General features: G+C 38.5%; 1 protein-coding gene across 1 annotated transcript in view; it reads left to right on the top strand.

The window, feature by feature from the left end:
* The window catches only part of GTF3C3 (general transcription factor IIIC subunit 3), a 50,660-nt gene that overhangs the window by 11,755 nt on the left and 18,745 nt on the right, over nt 1–20,160 (top strand). The window contains exons 5-8 of the mRNA XM_021702753.1: nt 11,928–12,119; nt 12,964–13,129; nt 16,617–16,764; nt 17,297–17,366. Coding sequence (XP_021558428.1) covers nt 11,928–12,119; nt 12,964–13,129; nt 16,617–16,764; nt 17,297–17,366 — 576 coding nt within the window. The remainder of the gene's footprint in view (nt 1–11,927; nt 12,120–12,963; nt 13,130–16,616; nt 16,765–17,296; nt 17,367–20,160) is intronic.

Below are 20,160 nucleotides of genomic sequence, written 5' to 3'. Positions count from 1 at the left end.
GAGAGAGGGAACACAAGCAGGGGGAGTGGGAGAGGGAGAAGCAGGCTTCCCGCCGAGCAGGGAGCCTGATGCGGGGCTCGATCCCAGCACCCTGGGATCATGACCTGAGCCGAAGGCAGACGCTTAACGACTGAGCCACTGAGGCGCCCCAATTTTGTTGATCTTTCCAAAGAACTAGCTTTTCTTCTGAACTATTGATCTGTTCTATTGTTTTTTTAGTTTCTGTATCATTTATTTCTGCTCTAATCTTTTTTTTTTTTTTTAAGATTTTATTGTTAGATAATCTCTGCACCCACTGTGGGGCTTGAACTCACAGCCCTGAGATCAATAATCGCATGCTCTACCCACTGAGCCAGCCAGGCGCCCCTCTGCTCTAATCATTATTATTCCTTTCCTTTTGCTGGGTGTGGGTTTTATTTGTTCTTTTTCTAGCTCTCTTAGGTATAAGGTTAGGTTGTTTATTTGAGATTTTTCTGCTTCTTGATGTTGGCCTGTATAGCTTATAAACTTCCCTCTTAGAACCACTTTTGCTGCATCCCAAAGATTTTGGACCACTGTATTTTATTTTAATTTGTTTCCATATAGTTTTTGATTTCTTCTTTGATTTCTTGATTGATCCATTCATTGTTTAGTAGCAAGTTATTTAACCTCCATGTATTTATGCTCTTTCCAGATTTTTTCTTATGGTTGATTTCTAGTTTCATAGCATTGTGGTCAGAAAAGCTGCGTGGTATGACTGATTTTTTTGAATTTGTTGAGACTTGTTTTGTGGCCTAATATCTGATCTGTTCTGGAGGATGTTCCGTGTGCACTCCAAAAGAATGTGTATTCTATTTTAGTATGGAATGTTCTGAATATGTCTGTTAAATCCATCTGGTTCAGGGTATCATTCAAAACCACTGTTTCTTTGTTGATTTTCTGTTTGGATGATTTGTCCATTGATGTAAGTGGAGTGTTAAAGTCCTCTACTATTATTGTATTACTGTTATTTCTTTATGTTTGTTATTAACTGTTTTATGTATTTGGGTGCTCCCATGTTAGGTGCATAAATATTTACAATTATTTCCTCTTATTGGATTGGCCCCTTTATTATTATATAGTGTCCTTCTTTGTCTCTTGTTACAATCTTTGTTTTATTTTATTTTATTTATTTTTTTAAGGATTTTATTTCTTTTAAAGTAGTGCTTATACCCAATGTGGGCCTTGAACTTAACAACCCTGAGATCAAGAGTTGAAAGCTCTACCGACTGAGTCAGTCAGGTGCACCACAGTCTTTGTTTCTTTGTTTTATTTTTAGAGAGAGAGAGAGAGGGCATGCATGGAAGAGAGGGGCAGAGAGAGAGTCTTAAGCAGACTACCCGCTCAGCACAGAGCCTCACGTGGCGCTTGATGTCACAACCCCAAGATCACAACCTGAACTGAAACCAAGAGTTGGACACTTAACTGACTGTACCACCCAGGCGCCCCTCCACAGTCAGTGTTTTAAAGTCTGTTTTGTCTGATATAAGTATTGCTGTCCTGGCTTTCTTTTGACATCCATTTGCATGATAAATGTTTCTCCATGCCCTCACTTCGAATCGGCAGGTGTCTTTCAGTCTGAAATGAGTCTCTAATAGGTAGCATATAGATGGGTCTAATTTTTTTATCCATCTATCACCCTATGCCTTTTTTCTTTTTATTTCTTTTTTATTTTTAAAAGATTTTATTTATTTATTTGACAGAGAGAGAGAGCACAAGAAGGGGGAGCAGCAGGCAGAGGGAGAGGGAGAAGCAGACTCCCCATTGAGCAGGGAGCCCGATGCAGGGCTCAGTCCCAGGAGCCAAGGATCATGACCCAAGCTGAAGGCAGATCCTCAACCATCTGAGCCACCCAGGCGCCCCCACCCAAACTAAATGCTCTTTTGATTAGAGCATTTAGTCTATTTACATTCAAAATAATTATTGATAGATATATATTTATTGCTATTTTGTTACTTGTTTTATGATAGTTTCTATAGATTTTCTCTAATCCTTCTCTTGCTCTCTTTCATGGTTTGTTGGCTTTCTTTAATGCTATCCTTTGGTTCCTTTCTCTTTATTTATTTTTATCCCTGTATCTATTAACTTGTTTTTGATTTGTGCCATTATCTTCTGCATATAGCAGTACATAGGAAGTTGATGGTCACTTAAGTTTAAACCCATTCTTTACTCCTCTCCCCACCACGTTTTAGGCATACGGTGTCATATTTCATATCCTCTTATTTTATTAATCCCTTGACTAATTTCTCCCTAATTTTAAAAAAAATTATTTTTATTAATAAACCGTGTATTATTTGTTTCAGGGGTACAGGTCTGTGATTCATCAGTCTTGCACAATTCACAGCACTCACCATAGCACATACCCTCCCCAGTGTCTACCACCCAGGCACCCCATCCCTCCTACCCCACTCCACTCCAGCAACCCTCAGTTTGTTTCCTGAGATTAAGAGTCTCTTATGGTTTGTCTCCCTCTCTGGTCTTATCTTGTTTCATTTTTCCCTCTCTTCCCCTATAATCCTCTGCCTTGTTTCTCAAATTCCACATATCAGTGAGATCATACGATACTTGTCTTTCTCTGATCGACTTTTTCACTTAGCATAATACCCTCTTGTTCTATCCATGTCATTGCAAATGGCAAGATTTCATTTTTTGATGGCTGCATAATATTCCGTTGTATATATATACAGCACATCTTCTTCATTCATCTGTCACCTTGGACATCTGGGCCCTTTCCGTAGTTTGGCTATTGTGGACATTGCTGCTATAAACATCGGGGTGCACGTACCCCTTCGGATCCCTACATTTGTATCTTTGGGGTAAATACCCAGTAGTGCAATTGCTGGGTCGTAGGGTAGCTCTATTTTCAACTTTTTGAGGAACCTCCATACTGTTCCTCAAAGGAACAGAGGAACAGAGTGGCTGCACCAGCTCGCATTCCCACCAACAGTGTAGGAGGGTTCCCCTTTCTCCACATCCCCGCCAACATCTGTCATTTCCTGACTTGTTAATTTTAGCCATTCTGACTGGTGGGAGGTGGAATCTCATTGTGGTTTTGATTTGTATTTCCCTGATGCCAAGTGATGTTGAGCACTTTTTCATGTGTCTGTTGGCCATTTGGATGTCTTTGCAGAAATGTCTGTTCATGTCTTCTGCCCATTTCTTGATTGGATTCTTTGTTCTTTGGGTGTTGAGTTTAAGAAGTTCTTTATAGATTTTGGATACTAGCCCTTTATCTGATATGTCATTTGCAAATATCTTCTCCCACTTGTCGGTTGTCTTTTGGTTTAGTTGACTGTTTCCTTTGCTGTGCAAAAGCTTTTTATCTTGTTGAAGTCCCAGTAGTTCATTTTTTGCCCTTGCTTCCCTTGCCTTTGGCGATATGTCTAGGAAGAAGTTCCTGCAGCTGAGGTCGAAGAGGTTGCTGCCTGTGTTCTCCTCTAGGATTTTGATGGACTCCTATCTCACATTTAGGTCTTTCATCCATTTTTGAGTCTATTTTTGTGTGCGGTGTAAGGAAATGGTCTAGTTTCATTCTTCTGCATGTGGCTGTCCAATTTTCCCAATACCATTTGTTGAAGAGACTGTCTTTTTTCCATTGGACATTCTTTCCTGCTTTGTCAAAGATTAGTTGACCATAGAGTTGAGGGTCCATTTCTGGGCTCTCTATTCTGTTCCATTGATCTATGTGTCTGTTTTTGTGCCAGTACCATACTGTCTTGATGATTACAGCTTTGTAGTACAGCTTGAAGTCCGGAATTGTGATGGTTTTCTTTTTCAACATTCCTCTGGCTATTCGGGGTCTTTTCTGGTTCCATACAAATTTTAAGATTATTTGTTCCATTTCTGTGAAAAAAGTTGATGGTATTTTGATAGGGATTGCATTACATGTGTAGATTGCTCTAGGTAGCATTGACATCTTCACAATATTTGTTTTTCCATTCCATGAGCATGGAACATTTTTCCATTTCTTTGTGACTTCCTCAATTTCTTTCATGAGTATTTTATAGTTTGTGAGTATAGATTCTTTGCCTCTTTGGTTAGATTTATTCCTAGGTATCTTACGGTTTTTGGGTGTAATTGTAAATGGGATCGACTCCTAAATTTCTCTTTCTTCTGTCTTGTTGGTGTATAGGAATGCAACTGATTTCTGTGCATTGATTTTTATATCCTGCCACTTTACTGAATTCCTGTATGAGTTCTAGCATTTTTCGGGTGGAGTCTTTGGGTTTTCCACATAAAGTATCATATCATCTGCAAAGAGTGAGAGTTTGACTTCTTTGCCGATTTGGATGCTTTTTATTTCTTTTTGTTGTCTGATTGCTGAGGCTAGCACGTCTAGTACTGTGTTGAATAGCAGTGCTGATAGTGGACATCCCTGCTGTGTTCCTGACCTTAGGGGGAAAGCTCTCAGTTTTTCCTCATTGAGAATGATATTCGCTGTGGGTTTTTCATAGATGGCTTTTATGATATTGAGGTAAGTACTCTCTGTCCCTACACTGAAGAGTTCTAATCAAGTAAGGATGCTGTACTTTGTCAAAAGATTTTTCTGCATCTATTTAGAGGATCATATGGTTCTTGTTCTTTTATTAATGTATTGCATCACAGTGATTTGCGGATGTTGAACCAACCTTGCAGCCCAGGAATAAATCCCACTTGGTTGTGGATCCAAGCATTGTGGTCCAACCTTGCACCCAGGAATAAATCCCACTTGGTTGTTGGATCCTATTGGCTAGTATTTTGGTGAGAATTTTTGCATCCATGTTCATCAAGGATATTGGTCTGTAATTCTCCTTTTTGATGGGGTCTTTGGTTTTGGGATCAGGTAATGCTGGCCTTATAAAATGAGTTTGGAAGTTTTCCTTCCATTTCTATTTTTTGGAGCAGTTTCAGAAGAATAGGTATTAATTCTTCTTTAAATGTTTGGTAGAATTCCCCTAGGAAGCCATCTGGCCCTGGGCTCTTGTTTGTTGGGAGATTTTTGATTACTGCTTCAATTTCTTTGCTGGTTTTGGGTCTGTTCAGGTTTTCTCTTTCTTCCTGTTTCACTTTTGGTAGTTTATACGTCTCTAGGAATGCATCCATTTCTTCCAGATTGTCTAATTTGCTGGCATATAGTTGCTCATAATATGTTCTTGTAATTGTTTGTATTTCTTTGGTGTTGGTTGTGATCTCTCCTCTTTCATTCATGATTTTATTTATTTGGGTCCTTTCTCTTTTCTTTTTGATAAGTCTAGCCAGGGGTTTATCAATCTTATTAATTCTTTCAAAGAACCAGCTCCTAGTTTCGTTGATCTGTTATATTGTTCTTTTGGTTTCTATTTCGTTGATTTCTGCTCTGATCTTTATTATATCTCTTCTCCTGCTGGATTTAGGCTTTATTTGCTGTACTTTCTCCAGCTCCTTTAGATGTAGGGTTAGGTTGTGTATTTGAGACCTTTCGTGTTTCTTGAGAAAGGCTTGTATTGCTATATACTTTCCTCTTAGGACCGCCTTCGCTGCATCCCAAAGATTTTGAACAGTTGTGCTTTCATTTTCATTTGTTACCATGAATTTTTTAAATTTTTCTTTAATTTCATTCATTCTTTAGTAGGATGCTCTTTAGCCTCCATGTATTTGAGCTCTTTCCAACTTTCCTTTTCTGATTGAGTTTGAGTTTCCAAGCATTGTGGTCCAAAAATATGCAGGGAATGATCTCAGTCTTTTGATACTGGTTGAGACCTGATTTGCGACCCTGGATGTCACCTATTCTGGAGAATGTTCCATGGGCACTAGAGAATAATGTGTATTCTGTTGCTTTGTGGTGGAATGTTCTGAATATATCTGTGAAGTCCATTTGGTCCAGTGTGTCATTTAAAGTCTTTATTTCCTTGTTGATCTTTTGCTTAGATGATCTGTCCATTTCAGTGAGGGGAGTGTTAAAGTCCCCTACTATTATTGTATTATTGTCAATGTGTTTCTTTTTTTTCTTTTTAATTGGCTTATGTAATTGGCTGCTCCCATGTTAGGGGCATAAATATTTACAATTGTTAGACCTGCTTGTTGGATAAACCCTTTAAATATGATATAATGTCCTTCCTCATCTCTTATTACAGTCTTTGGTTTAAAATCTAATTTGTCTGATGTAAGGATTGCCACCCCAGCTTTCTTTTATGTCCATTAGCATGGTAAATGGTTTTCCACCCCCTCACTTTATTTATTTATTTATTAAAGATTTTATTTATTTATTTGACAGCAAGAGACACAGCGAGAGAGGGAACACAAGCAGGGGGAGTGGGAGAGGGAGAAGCAGGCTTCCCGCAGAGCAAGGAGCCCGATGCGGGGCTCGATCCCAGTACCCTGGGATCATGACCTGAGCCGAAGGCAGATGCTTAAGAACTGAGCCACCCAGGCGCCCCCACCCCCTCACTTTAAATCTGGAGGTGTCTTTGGGTCTAAAATGAGTTCTTGCAGACAAATATCGATGGGTCTTGTTTTTTAATCCAATCTGATACCCTGTGTCTTTTTTTTTTTTTTAAGATTTTATTTATGTATTTAATTGACAGAGAGAGAGAGACGGACAGCATGAGAGGGAACACAAGCAGGCGGGGTGGGAGAGCGAGAAGCAGGCTTCCCGCCGAGCAGGGAGCCTGATGCAGGGCTCCATCCCGGGGCCCTGGAATCATGACCTGAGCCAAAGGCAGTCGCTTAACCAACCGAGCCACCCAGGCACCCCAGCCTATTTTGATTGGGGCATTTAGCCCATTCACATTCAGGGTAACTATTGAAAGATATGAATTTAGTGCCATTGTACTGCCTGTAAGGTGACTATTACTGTATATTGTCTCTGTTCCTTTCTGGTCTATGTTACTTTTAGGCTCTCACTTTGCTTAGAGACCCCTTTCAATATTTCTTTTGGACTAGTTTGGTGATAGCAAATTGTTTTAGTTTCTGTTTGTCCTGGAAGCTTTTTATCTCTCCTTCTATTTTCAGTGACAGTCTAGCTGGATATAGTATTCTTGGCTGCATATTTTTCTCGTTTAGTGCCCTGAATATATTATGCCAGTCCTTTCTGGCCTGCCGGGTCTCTGTGGATAGGTCTACTGCCAGTCTAATGTTTCTACCATGGTAGGTTACAGACCTCTTGTCCCGAGCTGCTTTCAGGATTTTCTCTTTGTCTCTGAGATTTGTATGTTCTACTATTAGATGTCGGGGTGTTGACCTATTTTTATTGATTTTGAGGGGGGTTCTTTTACCTCCTGGATTTTGATGCCTATTTCCTTCCCCACATTAGGGAAGTTCTCCGCTATAATTTGCTCCAGTATACTTCCTGCCCCCATCTCTCTTTATTCTTCTTCTGGAATCCCAATTCTAATATTGTTTTGCTTTATGGTATCACTTATCTCTGGAATTCTTCTCTCGTGATCCAGTAGTTGTTTATCTCTCTTTTTCTCAGCTTCTTTATTCTCCATCATTCGGTCTTCTATATTACTAATTCTCTCTTCTGCCTCATTTACCCTAGCAGTTAGAGCCTCCATTTTTGATTGCACCTCATTAATAGTCTTTTTGATTTCGCCTTAGTTAGATTTTATTTCTCTAGAAAGGGAATCTCTAGTGTCTTCTATGCTTTTCTCAAGCCCAGCTAGTATCTTTATAGTTGTCATTCTGAAATCTAGTTCTGACCAACATCTTACTAATGCCCATGTTGATTAGGTCCCTGGCATTCGGTACTGCCTCTTGTTCTTTTTTTTTTTGAGGTGAGTTTTTCCATTTTGTCATTTTGTCCAGAGAAGAATAGATGAAGGGGAGAACACAATGCTAAAAGGGTAACAACAACCCCAGAAAAGTATACACTAAACAAATCAGAAGAGACCTGAAACTGGGGGGAAAAGAAAAGAAAAAAAAAAAAAGAATGTGATCAGGCTGCTGAATAGAGCAGAGCCACACACTAGATTTTGGGTATATTTTGGTCTGTTAGAAGAAACTGCCTCCCAAAATTTTAAAGAAAGAAAAACATATACATACAAAAATAAGGGTAAATACAATGAAGGGAGGGAATATGACTGTAAAAATGAAAGTTAAAAAAGATTTTTAAAAAAGGAATTTATAAGAAGTTGGTTGAAAAAGGAAAGAAGAAAAATTTAAAGAAAAGAAGTAGAAAAAGAAGAAAATAAAGAAAATTAAAAAAAATATCTTTGAAAGACTGAAGAATCATGGGGAAAAGGCCATGAATTCTATGTGCTGTATTCCCCTAGTGCTGGAGTTTTGCAGTTCTCATTGGTCAGTAAACTTGGTCTTGGCTGGATGTTCTTGCTGATCTTCTGGGTGAGGGGCCTGTTGCAGTGATTCTCAAATGTCTTTGCCCCAGGCAGAATTGCACCACCCTTGCCAGGGGCCAGGCTAAGTAACCCACTCGGGTTTGCTCTTGGTAGCTTTTGTTCCCTGAAGGCTTTCTGCACTGCTTTGGAGGATGAGAATGAAAATGGCGGCCTCCCAGTCTCTGGCCCCAGAGGAGCCAAGAGCTCAGGGCCCCACTCCTCAGTGCATCCTCAGAGAAAAGCAGTCAGTCACTCCTGTCTCCGTGGTCTCCAGCCTCACTCAGCTCACCCAGCCTGTGCCCGAGCATTTCTGTCTCTGGCCCATGACCCCGTTTGGAGTCTCCAAACCCAGTAGATTCCTGAGGCACACTCTTGTGCTGCTCCTCCTGGGGGACGAAGGGGAGTCTCCCCTGATCTGCTGCTTGTTGGGCCCCTGCTCGAAGAGTGGTTGCCCGACTGCCGGCCCTCACGGTTTATGGCAGCCCCAAGCTGAGAACCTACTCCTCAGCTCACTCTTTGTGGCCAGCTTCCCTGCTACCGATACCTGGGAGGTTCTGCCACACTCAAGCACCCTCAGTCTTTCTGTGACCCTGAGCGTCCTGAGACCACACTGTCCCAGCGAAGTTTCCACCCCCCGCTTAGCCACTGGAGCGACGTCCCTCACCAGAGCAGACTTCTAAAAGTTCTGATTTTGTGCTCTGCTGCTCTATCACTTGCCGGTAGCCGCCTGATAGAGGCTCCCTCCACCCATCCCCCTGGTCTATCTTCCCATGTATGTCCTCGGATTCACTTCTCCGCATGTCCTACCTTCTAGAAAGTGGTCACTTTTCTGTTCATAGCGTTGCTGCTATTCTTTTCTTTGATCTCCTGTTGAGTTTGTAGGTGTTCACAATGGTTTAATAACTATCTAGGTGAATTCCTGGGACTGGGCAAAATTTATGTTTCCTACTCCTCCGCCATCTTGCTAGCCCACTCTCCCTTGACTGAATTTTCAGAAATATTTATTTTTATTGCCTTCGTGTTTTTTTTTTATTTTTTAATTTTTTTATTTTTAAAGATTTTATTTATTTATTTGAGAGAGAGAGAACGAGAGAGAGAGAACACATGAGAGGGGATAGGGTCAGAGGACGAAGCAGACTCCCTGCCAAGCAGGGAGCCCGATGCGGGACTCGATCCAGGGACTCCAGGATCATGACCTGAGCCGAAGGCAGTCGCTTAACCAACTGAGCCACCCAGGCGCCCGCCTTCTTGTTTTTTACTTTTCATATTCTCACTTAAATTCTTTCCTTTCCACTCAAAAGAGTCCCCTTTAATATTTCTTGTAAGGGCTGGTTTAATGGTGATGAACTCCTTTAGTGTTTGTTTGTCTGAGAAACTCTCCTATTTTGAATGATAGCCTTGCTGGATAGAGTATTCTTGTCTGCAGACTTTTCCCTTTCAGCACTTTGAATATATCCTAACACTTTCTTATGGCCTGCAAAGTTTCTGCTGAAAAATCTGCTGATAGTCATATAGGGTTTCCATTGTATGTAACTGTCTTCTTTACTCTTGCTGCCTTTTTTTTTTTAGATTTATTTATTTATTTTAGAGAGAGAGAGAGAGAGAGTGGGGGGTTGGGCCAGAAGGAAAAGGAAAAAAAAAGCAGACTCCCTGCTGAGCATGGAGCCTGATGTGGGGCTCGATCTCATGGCCTGAGCCAAAATCAAGAGTCAGATGCTTAACCAGCTGAGCCACCCAGGCACCCCTTCTCTTGCTACTTCTAAAATTATTTCTTTATCACTACTTTTTGCCATTTTAATTACTATGCATCTTGGTGTGAACCTCTTTGGGTTGCATTTTGCGGGGATCTTTGTGCCTCCTGGATCTGGGCATCTGTTTCCTCTTCAAGATTAGGGAAGTTTTCAGCTATTATTTCTTCATATAAATTTTCTATCCCTTTGTCTCTCTCTTCTTCTTTTGAGATCCCTATAAATCGCATGTTATTATGCTTGATGGAGTCATTGAGTTCCCTAAGACCATTCTCAATTTGCATTATTTTCTTTCCTCTCCTTTGTTCAGCTTGGTTACTTTCTAGTACTGTGTCTTCCAAGTTGTTAATTTGTTCCTCTGCTTCATCTAGCCTGCTGCTTATACCATCAAGTGCATTTTCTTTTTTTTTTTTAAGAGTCTCATGCTCTACCGACTGAGCTAGCTGGGCTCTTCCTTTTTTTTTTAAAGTAGACTCCACATCCAGCATGGAGCCCAATGTTGGGCTTGAACTCACAACCCTGAGTTCAAGACCTGAGCTGAGATCAAGAGTTTGACGCTTAACCAACTGAGCCACCCAGGTGCCCCAACTATCAAGTGTATTTGTAATTTCATTTATTGTATTTTTGATCTATGATTGGTTCTTTTTTATCTCTGTGTTAAGGGTCTCCACTCTTTTCTCAAGTCCAGTGAGTATCTTTATGATCATTACTTTAAATTCTCGATCAGGCATATTACTTATATTGGTTTTGCTTTGGTCTCTTGCTGTGGTTTGGTCCTCTTTCATTTAGGCTTTTCACTGTGGAAGTCTATTTTTCACCCTTCTCCACACTATGGGCTTACTCTCCACTCTGGACAGCCCCATCCATTTCTCTCCCAGACTGTGTCTTTGCCCTTCCTCCCTTCTTCAACGTGGCTTCCTCTCTACTTTTAATTGTGGCATTTGTTCTGCCAGTCTTCAGATCATATTCTGGGTTATTTACGCTGAAATGAATGTTATCTAGTTGTATCCATGGGATGAGATGGGGTTACGGTCCTACTCTACCATCTTCCCAGCCAACCCTCCTGAAAGTCTTGTTAAACATTTCCTGGATTGGGGCACTTGGTCAGCTCAGTTGGTAGAGCATGCAACTCTTGATCTTGGAGTTGTGAGTTGAAGCCCCATGTTGGGTGTAGAGCTTACTTAAAAAAAAAAAATTTCCTAGATTACTCATTAGGATAACTTGAGGTCACTGCTTTTTTTCTACTCCACCAGAAACAAGATTAACCAAACTTTTCCTTAAGGATATTTTGTTTGGTTCCTACTTTCCAATATTATCTGTTCCTTTATTCCAGTTTATAATTGTTTATTTTTAACAACTGTCTTTAATTTTAATCCCCTATGATCTTAGAACTTCATTTCAGAAACATTTCAGAAATGTAGATTAACTATTCACTTTGATATCCTCAGTTAGGTGCAGTTTAGCCATCCTTAGTCCGTTCATCCCATACACCTCTGGTGGTTGGATCATGAAGATTAAATAAACACTGATGTGATGATGTTCTTTGGTATGAACTTGCTGAGTTATTGAGCCATGTTTAACCTTAGCAAATGGGGATTTTCATGAGGGGTGCATGGTGGAGAGTAGAATTTTTTCATGAAATTACACTTGGCTCAGAGACAGTAATACTAAAACACTGTGTATGAACATGAAGTAAAGCAAATTTAATTTTTATTCTAAATTCTATTAAGTAGTTTGTATAATTCTGCTAGAGTGTTTTAAAGAGTTTAAACATTAAAAAAAGGATCCATAGTTTGAACCATGGGATTGATGTCATCTCATGCCTCTTTCTTCAGCCAGTAGAATTTGTTTTTTTAATTCATTTTAGCTCCTCTGGCTTATGAGCCATTTTCTACTCTTGCTATGATATATGAGGACCAAGGTGACATGGAAAAATCTCTTCAGTTTGAGTTGATTGCTGCACATTTAAATCCTAGTGACACCGAAGAATGGGTTAGATTGGCAGAAATGTCTCTGGAACAAGACAATATTAAGCAGGCTATTTTTTGCTACACAAAAGGTAATTAAAATGTTTTTCTTATTTTGTTTGATAAAATGTTACATAGTAGATTTTTTGATAATTGTACTTACTACTCTGGGGTGATGTTAGCTGAAGTATATTTATTCCTTATATTCTGGCATCCCAGAGGTAAGTATTTGGGGGTCTCTCTGCTTTCATGTTTATCAACAACTTTATATTGTGAGCTAATACAGCACAAAAGTTGGTAGAAGAACAGTACCTTCAATTTCCTGCTAAGATCATTGTTGGTTCTAAGCTGTTCCTTGAGGGTTAACATCACACGAGAGTGACCAAATGAAGATTAATATAGAGATTCAGGTTCTGTCTGGTCTTAGACTAAACTTAGTTGAGAGTTCCTGTGAAAATAGTTTTGTTCCAGAATTAACCCACTTAGCTCTATTGGAGAATTAGTTTAGAGTGTTTTGTTTTGTTTTGTTTTGTTTTTTATAGACAGTGTAGAAGATTTATTAAACAGACAGGTGGGGTGACAAATTGGTCTGAAGAAGTCATTCAAACAAAGGAGAAACAGAGAAATGGGGCTGGGGTGCTCTCAGGAATAACACGGGTATTCCAAGTGCTTTTATCATCTACCCTATGCCCTCTCCTAAGATTGTCTCAGTGTGCCAAATCCTTCCCCTTCCTTGAGGTCTTTGTATTGTCTGTTTCTTCTGCATGGCCCAAATTTCATGCTCCAAAGCTCCCCACATTTCATTCCTCTTCATTCAAATGTCTGCTCAAATATTACTAGTGGTTTTTATTTAATTTTCTGAAAAGAAGATTGGTCTTAACCAGGTATCATGAACCCGTTTTTGTAGTAAATCTGTAATTTTTTTTTTCTTTTTAGCTCTTAAATATGAACCTACTAATGTCCGTTATCTGTGGGAGCGATCAAGCCTTTATGAACAGATGGGAGATCATAAGATGGCAATGGATGGTTATAGGCGTATTTTAAACCTTTTGTCTCCATCTGATGGAGAACGTTTTATGCAATTGGCTAGAGATATGGCAAAGTAAGTTTGGAGTATATATAGATGCTCCTGTTAATCATCTTATTTTACAAATCAAAGCACATATTTGAAGTAAAGTATATTTTTTTATTGAGGTTCAAAGAAGTGTTTTACTTCCTATATTTTTATACTGTGCTTAAATATAGAGGTAGTTTTTTATTTCTTTCAGTACTTTTCTGTTTGCAAGTCAGCTCTGTGGTTACTCAGAAAAATTTGTATGTACAATTGCCTTTCAAGTGTTCAGAAACTTAAAAGTGGGGCATGTTCTAAAAGGATGATTAGGTTGCCAGGTTTCCATGACTTAGTTGAAGTTATGTACATTTGCAGTTATATTATTTTTAATTGTTTGTTGTAAATGTGCTAATGAAATGTTTGTGATCTGGGGTTTTTTATAATCATTTTATCTTTAGTCAATATTAGAATAACACTTTAAGACAAAAAATGTTCTTTATAGTTGACATATGCTACTGACTGATATATATTTTATTCTAAAATATTATGTACTACTATGTTTACTTTCCAATATGCTGTACATCAAAGCAAAGCAAGAGCATTTGGCTAAATAACGTCTTGTCATAAGCTCTCTATTGTAGGGATATCTGTTATATAGTATTTCAGCCCAGGATCAACCATTTTCATCTGGGTATCTTAGGGTTAACCCTGTTAATTTTGTGGCCATTGTCGTGAAGATGCTTAGTTGTGAAATCACTCCCTGTTATCATAAGGATGGGTTATGTAAGAATACTAGAAGCAATTTTAAGTAATGTGTTGAGGCAAGGCAACTCTAAGTTGATCCTCTGATGTATATGATGAGCATTGAGGAACTTTTCAGGTTATCTGCTATTGGTCACATCTCTAGCTGTCATAGTGATTAGCCCACTAAGCCTCTATTTTATGAACTATTAGTTGACCTTTGATAGTAAATTTGTTTTCCACCTGTATTATTTATAATATTTTTGTTGGGAAAGTGTGAGGATGAATAGTTTTGCCACTGTCATCGAGATCCTTCCTACATGGAATTATGTTACCATAACTTCAGTTTATTAGGATTTCTCTCAGATGCTACTTTTCTTCCAGAAATATTTATTAAATATAAATTATGTGCTAGGCAGTGTATAAGACACCAGGAGATCCAGTAGTGAATGAGTTATAATTTTCCTTGCCCTTGTGGAGCTTACATTTTAGTTGAGGGAGACAAGGAATAAACAAAAACAACGAAATATATACTATGTCAAATGTTAATAAGAGATATGAAGAAAAAAATGAAGCAGAAAAGGGATGGGAAGCTGAAGTATAGGGGTGTATATATATATATATTTTTTTTAAAGATTTTATTTATTTATTTGACAGAGAGAGACACAGCGAGAGAGGGAACATATAAGCAGGGAGAGTGGGAGAGGGAGAAGCAGGCTCCCCGCAGAGCAGGGAGCCCGATGCGGGGCTCAGTCCCAGGACCCTGGGATCATGACCTGAGCCGAAGGCAGACCCTTAACGACTGAGCCACCCAGGCCCCCAAGGGTATATTATTTTAAATAGGGTGGTTAGAGAAGGACTCAATTCCCTATGTTATGATCATATGACCTGAAAGTAAACTGAAGGAGGTATGGGAGCAGATATTTAGGGAAGAGTGTCACAGGCAAAGGAAATGGCAAGTGCTGAGGTATGTTCTGGGAACAAGCTGAAGGTTTAAGGGAACATAGCAGGAGCTGAGATCAGAGAGATGTCAGGAAAAGGTCACTTGGCCCTAGCAGGCCATTGTAAGTGCTTTAGGTTTTACTCTGAATGAGTTTGGAAGTCATTAGAAGGTTTTGAGTAGAAGAGTGGCATAATTTGACTTTAACTTTAAATCAGTTCTGACTGTTATTTTGAGGATGGTTTGAGGACTGGTAAGGGCAGAAGCAGGAAGACCAGTTAGGAAATTATTGCAACAATCTATGAAAGGGATAATAGTAGTTTGGTCCAGGATAAAAGTGCAGGAGGTGGTAAGAAGTAATCAGATTCTAGATGTATTTTGAAGGCTGAGCTCTCAGGATTTTCTGTTAGGAAATGGTGTTTGTGTGTGTGTGTGAGAGAGAGAGAGAGAGACAGACACACACAGACAGACAAGGGAAGAGTTCTGAGGACTAAACCCTGAGGTCCTCCAGTGTTAGAAATCAGGAAGGTGAGGAGGAAACAGCCGGGATACTGAAAGGAAATGGGCAATGAAGTAGGTGGAAATGAAGAGAGTGATTTTCTAGAAATATTGAAGAAAGCACTTCAAGGAGGAGGGATGATCATCTATGTGAGATAGTCCAGGTAGCTCATGTAAAATGAGGACTGAATATTGATGTTGGAGATGGGGTGGGAGTTCCTTGGGGATAGGCAGCTCTAAGGGGAGCAGAGGAATAGGGAGATAATTGGTATGGGTTATAGGGGTAAGAGATAATTTTTAAGTTGGGAAAAATTACAGTTTATTTGAATTCAGATGGTATAATCCACAATTGAGGAACACTTTGAAGATTCATGAGAGAAGGGACGATCGCTTGAGTGAGATCCTTGAGTAGGTTGGAGGGAATGGGATCTAGTTGGGGGTTGGCCTTATAAGTGGAGAAGGTAGAATATATGGCCATGGATATGTGTAACTAGGAAGATATGTTGGGAATATGTGAGATGTTATGATCTGGTTCTCTTTGCAAACTAAGAAGCAAGGTTATCAGCTGAGAATGAGGATCAGAGAGTTTTGGAGGTTGGAAGAGAAAGGAGAAGATGAGAAATAGTTGTCTAGGTCCTTGGGGCCTTGCTGCAGCATTTGCATCACCTGGGATCCTGTCATAAATGTAGAATCTCAGCTCTACCCCAGCTCTACTGAATCAGAAGATGCCTTTTTACAAGATCCCCAGTTACTTTGCATGCATATTCAAGTTTGAAAAGTACTGGACAAGGTAACTGTAGCAAGATTGCTGATCAGCACCATGGGCCCACTTGAGGCTTATGATTGTCAGTTTGGAGTGAGCCCAGTCAACATGGACAGGTGGTGGTGAAGAGTAGGCATATTTGGATTAACAAGGGTTGGGGTTTTATCACATGACTTTATCAGAAAGGAGAGAGGGGCAGAAGTGAGGAGATGTGCAAAGGAGTAATTATAATGTTGGTCTGTGGAGAAGGAGGAAAGTGAGGGCAGGAAACAGCAGGACATGAAACAGGTAGATGAATCCTTTGTAGATCCCACTGAGGTGGAAGAGTTGTTGGAATTAGGTGACAGGGAATGAACTGGAATGACATGAGGTAGCTTTTGGAGAGTGAGATGCTTGGCATAATGACATTGTCATACTGATGTTGCCCATTTTTTTCTGCATCAGCTGTGATTATGATTTTAAAGAAAAGTTTTTCTCCTCCCCAATTTTAAGAAAATGAAAATCATAGTTAATAGTTAGATGGTCTAAGCAAGGATATGAGTTTTATAATCTGAGTTAAATAAATATTCATCCATTTTGTCATTTATTTTTTTTAGGAGTTACTATGAAGCCAATGATGTTACTTCAGCTATTAATATAATTGAAGAAGCTTTCTCAAAACATCAGGGCCTTGTCTCCATGGAAGATGTTAACATAGCAGCTGAACTATACATTTCTAACAAACATTACGACAAAGCTTTGGAGGTAGGGAAATGTAATGTTTCTCTGTTAGATTTTGGACACATTTCTGCATTTTAGAAATTTATATAAATTGACAATTCCTCACTTTAGTTATATATAGTAAGCTACTTACATACTAAATTATATATTTAGTCTGTATGGAAACAGATTTCTAGATTCCATAGTAATTCCAAATGAAATATAACATATAGTTATATGATGAAAGCTCTCACCATTATCACAGTTGCCAGATATGTCTGTACTTCAGGGTAGCAGGACTCAGCAGCCAGACTGATGGCTATGATTCAGTTCCTAAGCTGTTGGGAAAAGTAGTTTGGTTTGATATGGAGGAATTCTATATCTTTAGTTAAGCATTAGTTCATATGATATAAAAATGTTAATATATCACAGTGGTTCCTTATTTTTAAGAGACTTCTGCTTTTTATAGTCCATTTATATAAGGATTATTTGAATTAACTGTATAAATCTTTGCGTTGTGAAGAGGTTTTTCATATATATCTGTTGTATCATTTCTTTTTTTTCTCCATTCTTTTAGGTAATTACAGATTTTTCTGGAATTGTGCTGGAAAAAAATGCAGAAGAAGGAACTTCAGAAGAGAATAAAGGTTGTAGTTTTTTCTTCATAGGATAGTGTACATAATCCTCTCTTGTTTATAATGTGGCATTTTGAAATTGATAGTTAATGTTCTCATAACAAGTTTTCCCAGAAGCATTTCTTTCCTCATAGAGATTTTGTATCTTTTTCTTGTGAATATTTACTCACAAGAAATCTTCTTAAAAAAATCTTTTCATTTCTTAGTACATCCATTTGAACACGGCATTTCTCATTGCCTGGGGTCTTTTTAGTGACATGTGAAAAAAGAATGGATTACTGAACAGTATATCAAAAACTTTTAGATCTAAAGCAATTTAATTTTCAAAAAGGACAAAATTACTCTCATTGAAAAATTTCTACTTCAAACTTAAGCATTCACAGAAAAAGTAGAAACTAATCTGATTACTGTCCTGTTTGAAAACTTAAAATACGTAGTTAGGAATCTAGTTAGAGAGTCATACCTGAGGTGTGGCTTGCAGTGTCTCTTTCAGTTCTCTTCCTCATCCCTGCTCTTTTCTTTGTATCACACCCATTAACTGTTCTGTGAAAATATTAGCATGCAAGACCCTGAGGTTGTAACAAAATTGAACTCTGTGGGCAGAGTAGATGTGCCTGTTCTTGTAAGAAAATTCCTATGTAATACCTTCCATCTCTACCCCATGAGGCTTTTGGTGGTGGTGGGGAAGGGTGAGGCACTTGGTACTTGAATACTGCCTGCTTCAGAATAGCTCCCTCCCTGGCCTCATGGTGCCTAAAAATTCCATCATCATAAAATCCTTTGGGTTAAGATATAATTATGCAAAATCAAAAAGCCTTTTATTTAAATGATCCATCCTAATGGTAAAGTAGTAATTCATTTTTACAAATCAATTTGTGTGCTAATTCATAGAGTACAAGGCCCACGATGAGACATGGGACAGATAAATATTGAAGAGGAAAGTTGTTGGGGAATGAAAAGCCCACTTTGAAAAGAGTTTCTTATAAGGTCCTATGCTGGGTGTTTGGGGAATATACAGATGAATATGACATTTCCTGCCCTCAAGGAGGGGAAGTGGGTTTCAAATGAAGTATATACAATTTAATTATAGGAGGAATAGTGTGATAATTTCTGTAATAAACCTGACATTATGGGAAAATAGAGAAGAGCAATATACTAAGATCAGAGGATGTTTCTGGAAGCATAATTTAAGTAAACACCGGGGGGTGGGGGGAGTGCATTTCAGACTGTTTTGCAGCCATATTTTCTGTTTAAGATCTTTCATCCCAAAAGTTACATTCCTGTTGAAAATTATTGCTCTCCGTTGTTTTGAAAATATTAAGGAAAAATAGTTATGTTCAGGTTTTAATTATAGATATATTAGTCATTTTGTTGTTTAATATATTTTGCTCTGTTTCATTGATCTACCCCTCCTTCCTTCTTTCTTTACTTTCTTAATGATTTAGCATATCTGAATTCAGGAAACATCTTAACATAAATCAATGATATGTCACAGTTTAAGTAGTGGTGTTTTTCTTAGTATATAAAATAATGGTGCATCTGAAATCTGGCATCTTAGAGTTGATGAAATAACTTTAAAGAAAAGGTATGTCCAGAAGAGTAGGACATTAAAACACTTCCAGGGTGAGCAAAGATGGTTGTTTTTTTGTATGCATTTTTTGTTTTTTTTAAAGATTTTATTTATTTATTTGACAGAGAGGGAGAGAGAGCACAAGTAGGCAGAACAGCAGGGAGAGGGAGAGGAAGAAGCATGCCCTCCGCTGAGCAGGGAGCCTTCCGTGGGGCTCGATCCCAGGACTCTGGGATCATGACCTGAGCCGAAGGCAGCCACTTAACCAACTGAGCCACCCAGGCGCCCCTGTATGCATTTTTGAAAATGAGAACATTTATTGGTGGATTAAGCATTTCTATTGAGCTTCACAATAAAATGAGGTGTAAAATATACGGCTGTTAAAAATTAGTTAATAAACTATTATTTAAGCTATAGGGGCTATAATATCTACTGCCTTCTCTAGCATTGTCAAATTCCTACTAAAGTGTCTAAGTACTTACTCTTAATCTCTTGTACTTATCTGATTGAACTCATAACAGCTTGTGGACCGCTACAGGTCCCAGACTTCCCTTTGAGTAGCACTGTCCTGTAGCATTATAAAATGTCCTTCTTACCTCTTTATTAAAATATAGTTGATAGGAATTCTACCTTGTCTGATGAGAGTGTGACCCCTACTTTCTTTTTGTTTGCATTTGCCTACTATATCTTTGTCCTTTTATTTTCAGCCTTCCTGGGTTACATGATTTTAGGCATATGTCTTACTTTCAACATAAAATTGAGTTTTACTTTGTATTTCTGAAATTAAATTTTTGCTTTATACATCTGTACATACTGTATCTTTAATAGGTATGCCATAGCCACTGTCTACAGAAGAATTGTGCTATGGATATAGTTGTGAGTCAGGTATACTAGTTTTTATCTTCATGGAGCTTATGGTCTAGTGTAAATAAATTTAAATGTTAGGACTTTCATTGAGCAAGACTAAATTTCTTAAGTTGGCTTTCTGTATCAGTTATTGTATTGGAGCTTATATGACAAATTCTATAAAACATGAAGTTATTTCATTTTAATATAATTTTAGTTTTTATTCCACCACTTAGGATAAATAAATCTCTGATGTTTCTCTATGCTGCAGTTTTTTTCTGAAATGGAAAATTATTTGGAATTTACTAGACTTTACAAAATACAAAATATTTTAAATGTGGATAAAAATTCCTTTGACTAATTTCTCAGGGCTTTAAAAATTGTTTTACT

Source organism: Neomonachus schauinslandi, chromosome 3 (genome assembly GCF_002201575.2).
Source record: "Neomonachus schauinslandi chromosome 3, ASM220157v2, whole genome shotgun sequence".
In the NCBI taxonomy this organism is placed as follows: Eukaryota; Metazoa; Chordata; class Mammalia; order Carnivora; family Phocidae; genus Neomonachus; species Neomonachus schauinslandi.
The sequence above is the reverse complement of the archived record's forward strand: the minus strand, read 5'-3'. Positions and strand labels throughout refer to the sequence as shown.